A 15,048-nucleotide genomic window follows, 5' to 3' on the forward strand; every position below is an offset into this window, starting at 1 on the left:
GTGTCCGAAGAGAGAGAAAACAACGTGACAAGCAGACAATGAGGAAACAGCATAGCTTTGGGTTGTTCAACTGCCCAAGACTGGAAGCTGGAAGACACAAGGCAAGGGAAATTAGCCACCACCCAGCACAGCATCCTCAGCCAGACCACCAATCACACAGGAGAGTGGAAGGAAAACACCTTCTCTGGAAATGCCTAAAGGGGGCACATTCTCAAAACGAGGGCACAGACCAAGAAACAGGGAAGCCTGGACCCCAGAAACAGGAGCTACATCCCAGGAATCCCCAGGTGCTGAAAAAGTGAAGGGTCAGGGGTACAGCTGGGCTGCAGCTGGCCCTGAGTGGAGAATTTCGTTCCATTGGCAAGGCTGGAGGAAAGAGAATTCATAGATACACAAAACAAAGGCAATTACTAACTTCAGGAAAATAACAAAACAAGTCCTAGAAGATAAAAGTGTTCCATAGTGTACACTCCTCCACTGTAAATAATTTACATAATAACATAAGGGTCTACTATGTGCCAGGCTCCAGAGATAAATGATTGACCAAGTCAGAGACAATCCCTGCCCTTGCTCATGGAATATATGTTTTGTCAAGGGGGCCAAGGCAAGTCAGGAGGGCAATCAACAAGAATGAGTAAGGCAGGGTCACAGGCAGTGATGTGGGCTCAGACGGTGGGTGGCCATTATGGGTGGTCAGTAAGGGTCTCTTGGAGGAGCCAGAAATGCTGAAAAGGAGCCAATCTTGAGAGGAGCCAGGAAAAGCACATACTAGGAGACTGGGCAACACCTGGAACATTCAAGGAACAGCAGGAAGAGGCAGAGGAGGTGGTAGAGAGCCAGCCAAGGGAAGTGGAAGGAGCTGAGAGCAGGAAGTGACAGCAGCCAGACCCAGCTGGTGATGGGCCATGGTGAGGAGCGTGGGTGAATCCTAAGCAGGGTGGAGCCATGGAAAGATTTTAAGCCAAGAAGTGACACAGACCCAGTTTGCACGTGTTGAACCTGCAAGCATGGCTGGGAAATGACAGACCCAGCTCCACCTATAGAACAAGGAAGACAAGGTGAGGGATGTTGAGGGAGAGCAGATAGGCTCTCCCATCAAAGGCAGACCACTCCTGGCACCCCAAAGCAGTCGCCTTGAGAAGCCCTTCATTCAGTGAGTGGAGAATGGCCCACCAGACCATGTCTCCAGTTGAGCGATGCAGCAGTTTTCCTCGAAAGAGCAGAGTGTTCCTCCACCGAATCCCCAAATCCCCTGGCAGGGAGGAGAAAGCTAAATTTAAAGGTGTACTAATTGGGGCAGTCTGATCTGGCCGTGTTCTCCAGCGGAGGATCCACTGGGGCCCCGGCAGCTCAGCTGTTCCCACATCTGGCTGCCACTGGCTTGCCTCACCCACCCTCTATAAAACTCTCTTGGGGGTCTGTCATATGCCCAACATCTTGCTGTGCAGCATGTGGGCCCTGGAGCCTGAGAGACCTAGGTTAAAAGTGAAGCCTGCCACTTCCTCTGTCCTGGGGTGAGCCAGAGAACCCTCTGAGCCTCAGTTTTCACATCTGTGGAATGGGTACAATGAAAGTGCTCCGTTCACACATGTCAGCCACTGCTCATTACCTCTCCCTTCCCCAATATTCATTGGCTTAAAAAATATGTTCCAAGCATCTCCTGTGTGCCAGGTATATGGAGGCCGCAGCAATTAATGACACTGTCCAAAATCCCTGCCCTTGGGGAGCTGATGTTCTAGAGAGGATGCAGCCAGTAAACAAGGAAAAGAAGTAAAATGTATGGTCAGTTAGACCATGGTAGCTCTCCAGAGCTCCAAGGGGAGGTGACAGGAAGTGTCAGCAGGTTGAAATATTCTGTAGGGTGCTGGGATGTTGCTGGGTCTGGGGAAGTGTCCCAGGCAGAAGGCACAACTGATGCAAAGGCCCTGAGGTGGGAACAGGTCTGGGAGCTTTGAGGAAGCTTCCTTGGCCCCTGCTGTAAAGACTACATTTCCTAGCTTCCCCTGCCACTAAATTTGGCCATATGGCTAAGTTCCACCCAGTGGAATGAAGCAAAGGCGTCACATGCATCTTCCAGGAAGAGTTCTTAAAGGGAAGAGGTGTACCTTTTTCTCCAACTTCCTGCTTCCTGTTGGCTGGAGGGCAGATGGGAAGGCTGGAGCTTGAGCAGCCATCCTAGCTCAAGAGATGGAAGTTCCTGTGCTGAGAAAGGCAGAGCATCAAGAAGGCAGGAGCCTCGGTTCCTGACACTGCCCAGGAGCACATCCCTCAGAGATGAATTTCTATCTAATTCAAGCCTCTAGCACTTGGGGTCTTCCATCCCTGTGTACCAATCCTACTAACTGATACGTTATGTCAAGTGCATTATTACACGACTCTGTCTGTTCATTGCCTACGTTGATTTGCATCCATATCAGTGAGGAAGAATAAGTGAGTTCACACACCTGACTTATAGCCCCAGCCAGCTGTGTGACCGTAGACTAGTCGCTTTGCCTCTCAGGAACTCAGCTGCTCAATTCTAAAACGAGAGGATTGGCTCCCCTCAAATCACCAAATCCCCCCAAAGGAGAGCATTTGGCTCCCCCCAAATCCTCCGTGGGCCGGAGTGTGGAAAACGGGGGGTGGGGGTTATACAAATCGCAACAGCCAAAATAGGAGAAAGGTAGGAAGTGAAGAAGAGAGAACTTTGAATAAATAAGGAAAGGCATTCAGGAGAGAAGGGAAGTGGGTCCAAGGGAGGTGGGTCCCTCAGGGTTTTTCTGTTGCATGTGACGGAAGACAGCACCAGCAGACCCAATGGATGGAATGCAGATTTATTGGATCTTGAAAGGGCACGCCCAGGAGATCCCTAGCTGCGTTTAGGGTCATTTAATCTGACTCACCAATTGCTCCTTCTAGAGTCTGTTCATTTCAACCCCCCACTTCTGGCCCCATTAATTTCTTTTTTTTTTTAAAGATTTTATTTATTTATTTGAGAGAGAATGAGATAGAGAGAGAGCACGAGAGGGGAGAGGGTCAGAGGGAGAAGCAGACTCCCCGCCGAGCAGGGAGCCCGATGCGGGACTCGATCCCGGGACTCCAAGATCATGACCTGAGCCGAAGGCAGTCGCCCAACCAACTGAGCCACCCAGGCGCCCTGGCCCCATTTTCAGTCTTAGGAATCTTTTTGCTTGCAAGTGGGGGAAGCCCCCTTCAGAAGCAACCAAAAACCAACTAGTGGCTTCCAACACTAGTCATAGCACAAACCCGAGGCATGGCTGCCTCCGAGGATTTGAATTCTTCCTGCAGGATTCAATCCCTGCTTCCTGGTTGACGGAGGAAGGATGTTAGAGTTCGATGCCAAAGGCCAAGAAGGAATTCTTGAGACGTCTTTGGTGCAAAAAGGTGGTTTTATTAAAGCATACAGGGACAGGACCCGTGGGCAGAAAGAGCTACTCTGGGGTCGTGAGGAGTGGCCCATTACATACTTCCAGGTTGGGAGGGGGTTGGGGTAGTGTAAGCCTCCCAGGTGTTTTGGAAACAAGGCTTCCAGGATCCTGAGGGGGTAGCTATTGTTGGGAAGGGTCATTTATTACTGTTTAGTAGACCCTCAGTCATGAGACCCTTCAGATGTATGTGAAGTGCGTCGGTGGGTTGGTGGGTATGCCTGGGGGATGACGGCCAACATGTATCTTGGGGGGTAGAGATAAAGGAGGTTTCCAAAGGAATTTTTATATGTTAGAGTAGGCTTACAGGATCCTGCGGGTCGGGCTAAGACTGCCTTTTGCCCTTAGCAAAGTATCAACATCGAGGCAGCTGGGTCCCTAGAGGAAGGTCACTCTGCCTGTTTCAAGGACTTGTCAAGGGGCTGTAGGTAGGAAGGAAATTTAGTAATTTTTCTTCTGCCTTTGCTTCCCACATCATTGGGACTGGCCTCCTTCGCAGGCAGGCTGATGGGCTGGGTCACCAAGGCCAGGTGCACAGCCATCACACAGTGAGGTAAGAGCTGGTGCCTACAGCGAGGAATCTTTGCAGGACATAGAAGCAGGGCCTGGCTCCGAGAAGGATGGGGGCATCCGGGAAGGCTTCACAAAAATGATGCCGGACGGACAAGGCAGAAGGGCATTCCGGGCAGAAGGGCAGCCAGTCCAAAGGATGCAAGCTCCTGCCGTTCAGAGTTGCCAGACCATTGGGTGCTTTGTGGGAGCAGAAGGAGACGAGGCTAGGGAAGCCTGCTGGGAGCCGAACGGGAAGAGCTCGGGTGGCCGGACTGAGCGTTTTAGGCAGCAGGGTGGTATGGAAGGATTTAGTGCCGGGGAGGGCCACAGTCACATTTTCATCCTTAGCCACGCAGTGGAAGGTGAATGGCAGCAAGGAGAAAAACTGGAGGCAGCTGGGGAACCAGGGAGGGGCTCCTGTTACCAGCCTGCACAAGGCGGGTGGCCTGGGGTGTCAGAGGATTTCTGGAATCAAGTCAACAGGACAGAAATCTGGAGGGTGAGGAGCCCAGGGCTGGGTCGTTCTGGAGTCCAGTCTGACGGTGTGGCTACCAACTGGCTTCAGGCTGGTAGAAGGAAGGGGCTGGTCCCCCCTGCGCCTGGCAGGAGGAGGAGAAACTGGGGTTGCCACTTCTGGGGACTGCAAGACCCCTCTAGTCTTTGAGATTCAAAGTGGCCAATTCTTGAATGTTTTCAGGAGTGGGCAGTTCACTCCTTCTGTAGCTCTGACCCAAATAAACCATGGACTCAAACCTATCTCCCTAGAGTCCGGGAGACTGTGACAGCTCAGTGCCCCAAGCCCATATGCGGCGGGGGGGGGGGGGGGGGTTGCACCCCAGGTTAGCCCTTGGAGATTTGGGAACCTGGCACTATCCACCTGAAGTCTGTCCTTCTCCAATCTCCGCTCCTGTGGTTCCTCTCTGATCCCTCTGTTTGGGGTAGGGCCTTCCAGAGTGTGGGACAAGGACCCCTCGGGTCCTGGGGAAGACGTAGGTATTCCTCAGACACTAAGTATTGATTCACAGGGGGAGCAAGCCAGCCCCTTTCAACGCTCTCCCCACCTCCCTGACTGTATCAAGGAGAAAGGCTCCCTGGGGTGTGCGAGCCTCTTAAGGTCTTACACACAGGCTCCTGTCCTTGCTGAGCAGAGAGCAGGCAAGCCTCCATCATGGGACCTCTGGCTGCAGTCTCTGGTCTGAAGCTCCTGGCGTTACTGGGTTTCCTGTGGCTATTTTGATGTTTCTATTTCAGGCAAGTGATGATGGTTTGCCATATATGGTGGCCCCGTGACCCAACTGAATGCTGGCTGCAGGGTCCCCAGCCCTGGGTCCACAGCAGTGCCTGAGGCTGGGAGGTGTGGCCGCACCCCAGGACTCTCCCACAGCCGAGCCCGGGGAGCCTGGGGAGCCCCGCTTAGCAGGAATATCCTTAGCGGAGCATCCTCCCTGCCAACATTACCACTTACAGTGAATTACACCACCTTGAAGGAAAATGGTCCTCTCCCTCCCTCTCCTCCCACCCACTGCCCTCGTTGGGGACAACCCTGGGCTGTTTGGAGGGTCCCCTTCTGGAGCCTTCCCCATGTGCTGATTTTCTCCTGTATAACACGAAAGGATGGGGCCAGTTGTGTTGAGTCACGTGGTGGTGGCGGTGGTTTTCGACAACTGTTGATTCTAGAACCTTGATACATACAATTTCCTCGTTTTTGTTCTAGAATATTCCATAATTGGGATGTTTTTACAGTTCTGTAACTGGGCCTCTATTCTGAGAAATCACATGATGCCTTGGAGCGTAGACACTTAGCCTTTTGGGCTGACAGATTAAAACAGGACTCAGGCTCCCTGGGCATCCTGGCCCATCACCCTCCTCTGATGAGCACCATCCTGGTCCAACAGACTCAGGCCCTAGAAGCAGAGCGATGGCTGGGCCCCGGGCCCGGGCCCAGCGCGGCGCTCAGCAAACGCTCATCAAACCGGTGTCTGAGGGTGAAGCCCGCGCTGCCGGCTCTGCGGAGGAGGAATCCCTGGCCCAGCTGGGTTGACCCCAGGCAGGCTCCACCAGGAGGCCTCCGGTTCCATAGGACCTTTTTCGGGAGCCCCAATATCCCCCCTAATGTTGCTGAGGATCCTAACAATACTGATGACCAATGACATTTTTGAGCACTTGCTTTGCGCCAGACGCCAACAACCCTCTCGGCAGAGGAGGTGAGTGAAGAGGGCGTTGGAATCGCAGTCCGAAGTGTCAATTGCACAGTCTGGGCTCTGCGGCTTGCTTATCTCCCCAAACGGGCGGCTCACTCTCCCTATTCCCCCCCCCCACAACTCCCCCGCCCCGTGCGCGGCACCCGCTCCGAGCTCCAAGGCCTCCGGTTCCCCGGGTGGGCGGGGTGCGCCCCGCGGCACCGTGCCAGGGAGTGGCGTGGAGCAGGCGAGCACCCCGGCCCCCGCCCGGGCGCTGCGGGAGGCGCCGGGGGCCTCAGGGGCGGGGCGGGGAGGGGCCGGCGGCGGCGGCGGCGGCGCGCGGAGCCGACCGCAGTGCGGCCGGCGCTAGGACCTGCGGGGGCCTCCCGGGCCGCGGCGCCTCCCGCTCCCCCGCTCCCCCAGCCCTCCTCCCCTCCACCCCAAAATGAGGAAACGGAGCAACTTGTTCCAAGTTGTGCAGCCAGGGCTGCCTCGGGGTGCGCAGCCAGCGCGCGGGGGCCCTCCTGGGTGTGGGCGCGGGGCGCGGCCCGGGGGCGCCCCCTGAGCAGGTGAGCGCGGTGGCGGGGGGGGGGGGGGGGGGGAGAGCCCGCGGGGCAGTGGCGGGGTGTGGGGGGGAACCCCGAGGCCTCCGGGGAAGTCCCGGGCGTGCGGCGGAGGGGCCGGTGTGAGCGCGAGTGTGCGCGTCCGGCGTGCGCGGCGGGTACGCGGCTGGGGTAGCGGGTGGTTAGAGGCGATCGGGCGCAGGGTGGGGGTATTTTTCTGGGTGCGAGTGTGCGCGTCTGCAAGCTCCCGGGTGTGTGTATCCGCGCGTCCACGTGGAGTGATGTTCGCGTGTGGCCGAGATGCGTGTGCGCGGCCCTGCGTGTAGCTCTGCGTGCCCTGGTGGCCCAGTGTCTGGCGCCCAGCGTCTGGCGCCCAGGTGTTCAAGTGTGGGTCTGTGTGTGTGTTGGGGGGGGACAGGTACACACATTTCTGGACGTTTGAGAGTCTGTCCGTGTGCACCCATGTGTAGAAGGGCACACACCTGTCTCTAGGTGAATGTGCTTTTTGCTTGCGCGCCCGCGTGCCTTTGGGTACCTGTATCCACCTGTGTCCAAGCCCCATGTGTTTCTGTGTGTGCTCGTGTGTACATGGGTCAGTATGCGTGTGAGTACACATGGGGCTGGGGATTTATGGGGGGCAATACTGGAGGGGCAGAGGCTCATCCCTCCAACCATCCCCACTGCCCAGCCACCTGCTGTGGGGTCCAAGGAGGAGAAAAGGGGTGGAAAAGCCCCTTCCCCAGCAGCAGTAAGAGACTGCATGTCTATCCTAGGTTGGCATTGGAATTGGGGGGCATCAGAGAGGCTCAGTTTGGTGGCCAGAGAAGCCCAGCAGGGCTGCATGCCCGCTCCCCCCACCCCCTCCCAGCCCCACCCTAGGTTCAGAGATACTTGGGAATGACCTTGAATCATCCTCTGTTTCCTTGCCCTGCCCCTGCCCACTTACCAGAAAAGAGGAACCAAGCTCAGTTAGGTGGCACCATGTTTCCCACCCACTGTGGGGCTGCTGGAGAGCCTGAGCCAGGCACTTCACCCCTCCCCACCCTATGGCCACTTGCTCTGTGCCCACCTTGTGCATCTGTTGCGCTTCCGGGACAATGGCGGGGCTAGACTCTGGTCTCCTCGCTGATGTTCCATGACAGCAACTCTGATAAGGAACTCCTGTGGGTAAAGACCACCTCCCCAGAGGGGCTTGGGGAGCCACCACCTGGAACCCCCCATGGGGATGCCCTCCCGTACTTGCCCCCACCTGGCCTGGGCAGGAAGTGGTTAGTTAGTAATGGCCGGCGCCCCAGCCTGCCTCCAATCTCCAGCTGGTCTCTGCCCGCCCCCAGGTGAGCCCTCGCTTCCTCCGTGCCTGGCACCCCACGTTCATCTCAGCCAGGATGCCAACGGTGAGTACCCCCAACCCGGGTGCCTGTGTCCTGGGCCGTCCCCCACCCAGTCCACACCCGCGGGACTTCAGCCCCGAGTCCGGGGTGGGGGTGGGGGGCTGGACCTGTGACTCCGGCCCCCTTCAGCCAGTGCTGCACACTCTTTCACTATCACCTGATGCTACATTTCTGTCACCTTTTCTTCCTGACCTTCTGCTTTGGGCCCCTGGGTTTGTGCCTGATAACTTCTGCCCAGGCTGCTCCCTCTTGATTTCTCTTCTGTCTCTGCCTTGCTGTCTTTTGCCCAATTTCCATTTCTCTCTCTCCCTGGGCCTCCCCCTCATGCCCCTTTGGCCCTCCCCCCATCCCTCCTCCCGGCCTCAGAGGCGCTGGGCCCCAGGCACCCAGTGCATCACCAAGTGTGAGCACACGCGCCCCAAGCCGGGAGAGCTGGCCTTCCACAAGGGCGACGTGGTCACCATCCTGGAGGCCTGTGAGGTGAGTGGCGGCCGCGGGGCCTGGGCGCGCTTGGGGAGGGGTGTCTCTGCCGGGAGCCCGGACCCCGCCGCCCCACACCCACCGCCGGCTCCCTCCCCGGTAGAGTAAGAGCTGGTACCGTGCCAAGCACCACGCCAGCGGGCAGGAGGGTCTGCTGGCGGCCGGGGCGCTGCGCGAGCGAGAGGCGCTGTCGGCGGACCCCAAGCTCAGCCTCATGCCGTGAGTCTGGGGACGCCCCCCCACCCCCACCCCCGGGGCTGGGCGGCAGGAGGGTCCGGCCCGCCCGGCCCAGCGTGCCCTTCCGCCGGCCGCAGGTGGTTCCACGGGAAGATCTCGGGCCAGGAGGCCGTGCAGCAGCTGCAGCCGCCCGAGGACGGGCTGTTCCTGGTGCGCGAGTCGGCGCGGCACCCCGGCGACTACGTGCTGTGCGTCAGCTTCGGCCGGGATGTCATCCACTACCGCGTGCTGCACCGCGGCGGCCGCCTGACCATCGACGAGGCCGTGAGCTTCTGCAACCTCATGGACATGGTGGAGGTGCGGCCGCCGCCGGGCCTAGCGCCCCAGAGCCGCACGGTCTGCACCGTGGAGGTGGAGGGACCCCAGCCCGGCGCCCCCCGCCCCATTCTGGCAACCGGGTGGGCCCGGGACACCCACTGCTGCACGCACAGTCCTGGTGTGGGAAGGAGGGGCTAGTCTCCGTGGACCACCGGCCCCACAGCTGGTCTGAGTCCTCTGGGCCCCCCTCTAGGGAGGGACTGGGGTGGCTCCTCTCGGGACCCCTAGGAACCTCCACGTTGACACTGATCCAGAGACCACCGCCCCACCTTCCCCAGGATCCTCCTGTTTCCTAGCCTGCATCCTTTCCGTTCCCATGGAAACCAGCCCAACTCCTCGGGTGGGAAGCAAAGCCCCCCTTCTCCCCAGCTCCTGCCCACCCCCTTCGGAGAGCCGCCCTGGGGAGGGCACAGAAGGCAGGGGTTCCCTGCACCCCCGGAGGGGCTCACGGCTGCCTCTGCTCCGCCCGCACCCTGCAGCACTACAGCAAGGACAAGGGGGCCATCTGCACAAAGCTAGTGAAACCCAAGAGGAAGCAGGGCACCAAGTCGGCAGAAGAGGAGCTGGCCAAAGGTAGGGGCCCCCGCCCCTCCTCATGGGGCCGGTGGCCAAAGCCGCATCACTTGAGCATGGCTTGCTGTGCCCGGCGCTGCGAGCTGAAGACCTGGAGCAGTGCTCGGGTGGGGCAGAGGTGCCCACGGACGCCCATCGGCCCACGGGGAGCGAATTCCCACACCTGCTCTGCTTCCAGGTCCCCATCATCCACCCTATGGCCTGGGCCAGAGGCCCAAGCCCGAGCCCCAGCCCAGCCTCAGACCCTCCCACCAGACCGCCTCCTCTCTGGGGAGCATTCCCCTTCCGCCGGACCCCTACCTCAGTGTCCCCAGAGGTGACTTTCTATCATGAAAATTCACCCACATCACTCTCCTGCCTTCTAGAACCTTCCCTTGATTGTAAGGGAAGATGGCTGAGCCATCTTTCTTAGTTCATCCACAAGACCCTTCCTCCATGCTCCTTACTTGCCTCCTTGCTTTCCTCTCGCCTCTATGCTATTGTGCATTCTGTTCCCTCCACCGGAAGTGCCCCTCCAGGCCCTGAGTAATGAAATCCCCGATGCTCAAGGCCCCGAGCAAATGCCCCCTCCCACGGCCACTCCTCCTGAACCTGATGATCGTGTCTGTCTCTCCCAGGGAAATCTGGACGTCTCAGGGATGGCCCCCAGGGGAGGCTGGTGTCCCCGTGCTTGATCAAAATTAAGGGCTCGTAATTTGGTGGGGGGGGGGGGCTTTGGGCAGGAAGGGGAAGGAGTTTGAGACATGGAGTCTCATGGAGTCCCATGTTTGAGACAAGGAGTCAGGGAGGCTGGACCCCAGATGATCACTTAGAATGCTGGGAGATTCTGGAAGATTCTGGAACCTTTGCCAGAAGATTCCAGAAGCTTTACCAGTCTCCATGTCTGTTGTATTTTTTTGCTGTGTGTCCTGGGTGGCCAGAGGTAAAGGACTATAAAGGGAAGAGTCCCTGGGGTATTTGGAGGGACACTCTCCAGGTAGAAGAGAGAAGGGCAGCCCTAAAGGGTTTGCCAGCGCCACCCCCTGGACCCGATGGGGCATTCCCGGGAAGCCATGCTGGGGTCCATCCCCCACCCCGTAAGCCCCTTTCCTCAGGTCATCCCGGGGTACAGAGGCTCTGTTGCTTTCCAGCACTTGATAAGCAGGCCCAGGAGTGGGGTGTCTCGGACAAGCCCTTGACCATTGCTGGGAGCAGCTGCATGTGTGCCCCTGGCCGGGGCGCTGTGGGGGACACCACCTGGCCTCTCGCCAGGTGGAGCCCGTTCCCCTCTGACCCGGTCCCTACCCCACAGCTGGCTGGTTACTGAACCTGCAACATTTGACGCTGGGTGCACGGATTGGAGAGGGTGAGTTTGGAGGTGAGTGGAGGCCTGGGTAAGAGGCTGAAGGAAGGGGGGCGTGTTCGGGTTTAGGAGTCATGAGGGGCGAGTTAATTCACACCCATGTTAGCACCTGCTCTGTGAGGGGGGCTGACGTCAGCTCAGGCAGGCACTCGGTGATCGGTGATCGTGCTTGATGCCTTCACACCTCCAGGCCCTGTGCTCGGAATGCCACTCCCGGAATCTGTTACTTGGAAGGCTCTGGCGCTTGCTTAGGTCAGGGGTTGGCCTACCTTCTCTGTAACGGGCCTGAGTGCACCTATTTTAGGCTCTTCAGGCCAGACGGTCTGAGTCAGTGTTCAGCTCTGCCTTTGTAGCAGGAAAGCAGCCGCAGACACAGGTAAATAAATGGGCGGGGCCGTGTGCCAATAAAACTTTATTTGTAGACACTGAAACTGGAGCGCCATGTAATTTTCGTTTATTGCAAAGTAGTATTCTTCTTTTGATTTTTTTCCCCAAACATTTAAAAAGGTAAAAACCGCTCAGAACCTAGGGGCCTTAACTGACTGAGCCACCCACGTGTCCCTGAACTTAAGGGCCTTGCAAAAGCGGGGTGGCCTCTGACAGGATTGGGTCTGGCCCCCGAGCTGAAGTTTGCTGACCTGGGTTCAATGCTTCTCTTTGATCAGCTTGTAGGGGTGAGGTGAGGGGTTTTCCAGGCCTGGGGCCCCACAGCAGTGTTGGGGTATGTGGGGGTCGGGGTAGGTGGGTATTCCCAACTGTTTGTCCCCATACCCGTTCTCCCCCGCAGCGGTCTTGCAGGGTGAGTACCTGGGACAGAAGGTGGCTGTGAAGAACATCAAGTGCGATGTGACAGCCCAGGCCTTCCTGGATGAGACGGCGGTGATGACGTGAGTCCGGGGGCAGGGTGGGGGGTGAGGAGGGCATCCCGGGGTCGGGGACCCAGCCGTGCCTTCACGGCCCACCTGCTGGCCCCCCAGGAAGATGCAGCATAAGAACCTGGTGCGTCTGCTGGGCGTCATCCTACACCAGGGGCTCTACATCGTCATGGAGCACGTGAGCAAGGTGGGGGTGGGGCCTGAGGTGCCATCGGGGCCTGGGGGGGCTGCTGAGCAGCCTCGAGCCCCCCAGGTCCATCTCCCTCCCCCACAGGGCAACCTGGTGAACTTCCTGCGCACACGAGGCCGGGCCCTCGTGAGCACCCCTCAGCTCCTGCAGTTTTCCTTGTGAGTGGGGCTCCCGAGGGGGCGGGGCGGGGGGCCTTCCAAGGTCAGGGGGGCACTGAGGCATGGAGCAGGAGAAGCCCGGCCTTGGGAGTTTGCACCCTTGCGGCCACCCCCACCTCGGGCCCTGCCCCCTCCCCAGGCACGTCGCCGAGGGCATGGAGTACCTGGAGAGCAAGAAGCTGGTGCATCGAGACCTTGCCGCCCGCAATATCCTCATTTCCGAGGACCTGGTGGCCAAGGTCAGTGACTTCGGCCTGGCCAAAGCCGAGCGGAAGGGGCTGGACTCAAGCCGGCTGCCAGTCAAATGGACGGCGCCTGAGGCTCTCAAACATGGGGTGAGCCCCCCTGCGCCCCTGGGACCCTTGAAGCCCCGGTTCCGCCTGCTCTGTGACCCTGGGCACGTCTCTTATTCTCTCGGGACCTCTTTCAAGGGAATGGCTCTGCCACCCCAGTGAGTGCTTGGCCCACGGTCGCTCCTTTTTAGCCCGTGTCTGGCCTCTCCCTGTGTGACCCTCTCTGGGCCCCCATTTCCCCATTTCTGAAGCAGACGGGCTCTGCGCCGGGGCCAAGAATAACGAGGCCCCCTCCCTGCACTGGGTCTGAGTCCCACTCGGCTGGGGAAGGCTCAGAGGGAGCAGTCTGTTGGGAGGAGACCAGAGAGTGAAGGTCAGCCCGGGGGGACTTCCTGGAGGAAGCAGGGGCTGGCGCAGAAGTCCTTCGGGGTCCCTCCTCACCCTGATCCTGGGCCCCACAGAAGTTCTCCAGCAAGTCGGATGTCTGGAGTTTCGGAGTGCTTCTGTGGGAGGTGTTCTCATACGGCCGGGCTCCGTACCCCAAGATGGTGAGTGGGGTGTGGGGGGAGGCACTGGGCCCCCTGCGGATCTGGCGACTGTGGCCCTGACCCCAGCCATGCCGGTGTGCACTCTGCCCACAGTCGCTGAAGGAGGTGTCCGAGGCCGTGGAGAAAGGGTACCGCATGGAGCCCCCCGAAGGCTGCCCGGCCCCCATCCATGCCCTCATGGGCGGCTGCTGGGAGGCTGAGCCTGCCCGCCGGCCGCCCTTCCGAAAACTGGCAGAGAAGCTGGCCCGGGAGCTGCGCAGCGCAGGCGCCTCGGCCCCGGTGGGGGGCCAGGACGCGGACAGTTCTCCCCTGCCCCGAAGCCAGGAGCCCTGACCCTGCCCAGTGAGGCCTTGGGCCCCAGAGGAGAGCGTGGAGGGCGCGGGGTGGGGCAGGGGCCAAGGCCTGAGGAGGGTCAGGGCCGGTGAGCTGCCCATCTGGCTCGCAGCAGGGCAGGCCCTCATGGGGGACTCCAGGCGGCCCGTGGACACCACAGACCGGGGAGGCAAGGGGTCAGCGCCTCCATAAAGCCTGGTTCCAAGGACTGTGGGTGTCTGAGTCTCTCTGCAACCCTTGGCGTCCCTCACCCCAGGGGCTTAACACCAGGGGAGCCCCCGCCACCATCGCTCAGCCCAGGGCGATCCACCTGCCTGTTCTCTGCCCGCTGAGGGGCCTACCCAGCCGGGATCCTGTAGCCGCCGTGGGGACACGGGTCCCCAGGGATGGAGTGAGGAGAACCCCCAGGATCACAGCCACCCCCACGGACCTACTTACTATCATCCATGGTTCCCGCTGTGGTACCCCCACGGCTGCCGTATTCAACCCTTGGGGTCCCAGGCTCAGAGGACCGCGGGAGGGTGCCAGTGGCCACGGAGGCCCAAGTTCCACGCCGCCACCCCCTCTGCCCCAGCCTTGCCCCTCAGGGTGGATGTGCGGGAGCCCGGGGAGGGTCCAGTCCAGCCACCAGACTGACCCAGCGACTCAGGCGGAGACTGGCTGAGAAGTGCTGGCCCTGCCTCTCTTGTCCACACCCACACGGGCTGGGGCCCAGGCTCGCACCCCCAAGTTCTGAGCTTTGTGGCCCTGACCTGTGGTGACCAACCAGCCCGAACTGAGAGCATTTCTAGGATGGAGGGACATTAGTGCTAAACGTTAGTGCATCTGGTGAACTGGGGAGTTGGTCCCCCCCCACCTGGGCTCCAGCAGCCTCCTCTACAATCAGGCGTCTTTTCGGGGTGGGGTTGGGGATTGAAGGCTCACACCAGCGAAGGGCTCAGCGCACACAGCTGGTGCTCAGTTACTGCTGTGTCTGACAGTCACCCCCTCTCAACTGGTGTTTCCAGCCAGCCAGCTTCTAGGATGCCTGGAGGGGGTCTCCGGCCAGGCGGGGGTGGCCCTCTCCCCAGGAACCCCCAAACTGGGGCTGGGGAGGGGACACCAGACCATAGCACACCCGCCCCCTTTGGCTGGCCCACCCCCGCCGGAGCACAGCCTCAGCGGGGGAGGGGGGGCTTTCCCAAGGTCACACTGACCTCCTGTGGTGCCCTCCCCCCGAAGCCCTGCCCACCCTCTGGTCTCAGTTTCCCCGCCGGCACCTGAAGGGGCTTCGGGATTCTTCCTGGGGGAGAAATGAAGGATGGGGGACCCGTCGGGCCGAGAGTGGCCTGACCCCCACCTAATCCAGCTGGAGGGGACACGTAGCCCCACCCCACCCCGCCCTTAATCCTGTTCTCTAAGCTGACACAGCGTCTGCACCCGAATCAGCTGCATCCGCTAAGCCACCAAAGCCTCTGTGCCTAACGCCCAGATCCCTCCTGCAGCCTCTTAACCCACCCGGGGCCAATTAGCTAATTGGGGCCTGAGAACAGAGCAGCTCTTTAGTAATGAAGCAATTAGGGACTTAGAGACCACCACCTCCCCGCCCCA

General features: G+C 59.8%; 1 protein-coding gene across 4 annotated transcripts; it reads left to right on the top strand.

Moving 5' to 3' along the window:
* The first annotated feature begins 6,543 nt into the window (after nt 1-6,543).
* Nucleotides 6,544-13,666, top strand: MATK (megakaryocyte-associated tyrosine kinase). 4 transcript variants are annotated; one of them, XM_073887206.1, is made up of 13 exons: nt 6,548-6,726; nt 8,055-8,114; nt 8,478-8,591; nt 8,695-8,810; nt 8,906-9,164; nt 9,626-9,719; nt 11,011-11,076; nt 11,849-11,948; nt 12,039-12,123; nt 12,211-12,284; nt 12,424-12,619; nt 13,039-13,125; nt 13,219-13,666. In XM_073887206.1, the coding sequence occupies exons 2-13, from the start codon at nt 8,106-8,108 to the stop codon at nt 13,456-13,458; spliced, it is 1,440 nt and encodes a 479-aa protein (XP_073743307.1). In that variant the 5' UTR covers nt 6,548-6,726; nt 8,055-8,105; the 3' UTR covers nt 13,459-13,666. The 4 variants fall into 4 exon arrangements, with proteins under 4 accessions (XP_025717211.1, XP_025717210.1, XP_073743307.1 ...); XM_025861426.2 differs by having other exon boundaries at nt 6,544-6,726; nt 8,055-8,591; nt 12,039-12,114; XM_025861425.2 differs by having other exon boundaries at nt 6,547-6,726; nt 8,055-8,591.
* Nucleotides 13,667-15,048: the final 1,382 nt, after the last annotated feature.

The sequence above is a fragment of the Callorhinus ursinus genome, unplaced genomic scaffold (assembly GCF_003265705.2).
Source record: "Callorhinus ursinus isolate GAN/ISIS: 27379988/994484 unplaced genomic scaffold, GSC_fseal_2.0 scaffold77, whole genome shotgun sequence".
In the NCBI taxonomy this organism is placed as follows: Eukaryota; Metazoa; Chordata; class Mammalia; order Carnivora; family Otariidae; genus Callorhinus; species Callorhinus ursinus.

What these genes read in the sequence shown, in the direction of transcription:
- MATK (XM_025861425.2), top strand. Translation starts at nt 8,106, where the DNA reads ATGCCAACGGTGAGTACCCCCAACCCGGGTGCCTGTGTCCTGGGCCGT. An exon ending in CCCAAGCTCAGCCTCATGCC is followed by an intron (nt 8,811 to 8,905) that starts GTGAGTCTGGGG and finishes CGCCGGCCGCAG; the next exon opens with GTGGTTCCACGGGAAGATCT. An exon ending in CTGAGGCTCTCAAACATGGG is followed by an intron (nt 12,620 to 13,038) that starts GTGAGCCCCCCT and finishes TGGGCCCCACAG; the next exon opens with AAGTTCTCCAGCAAGTCGGA.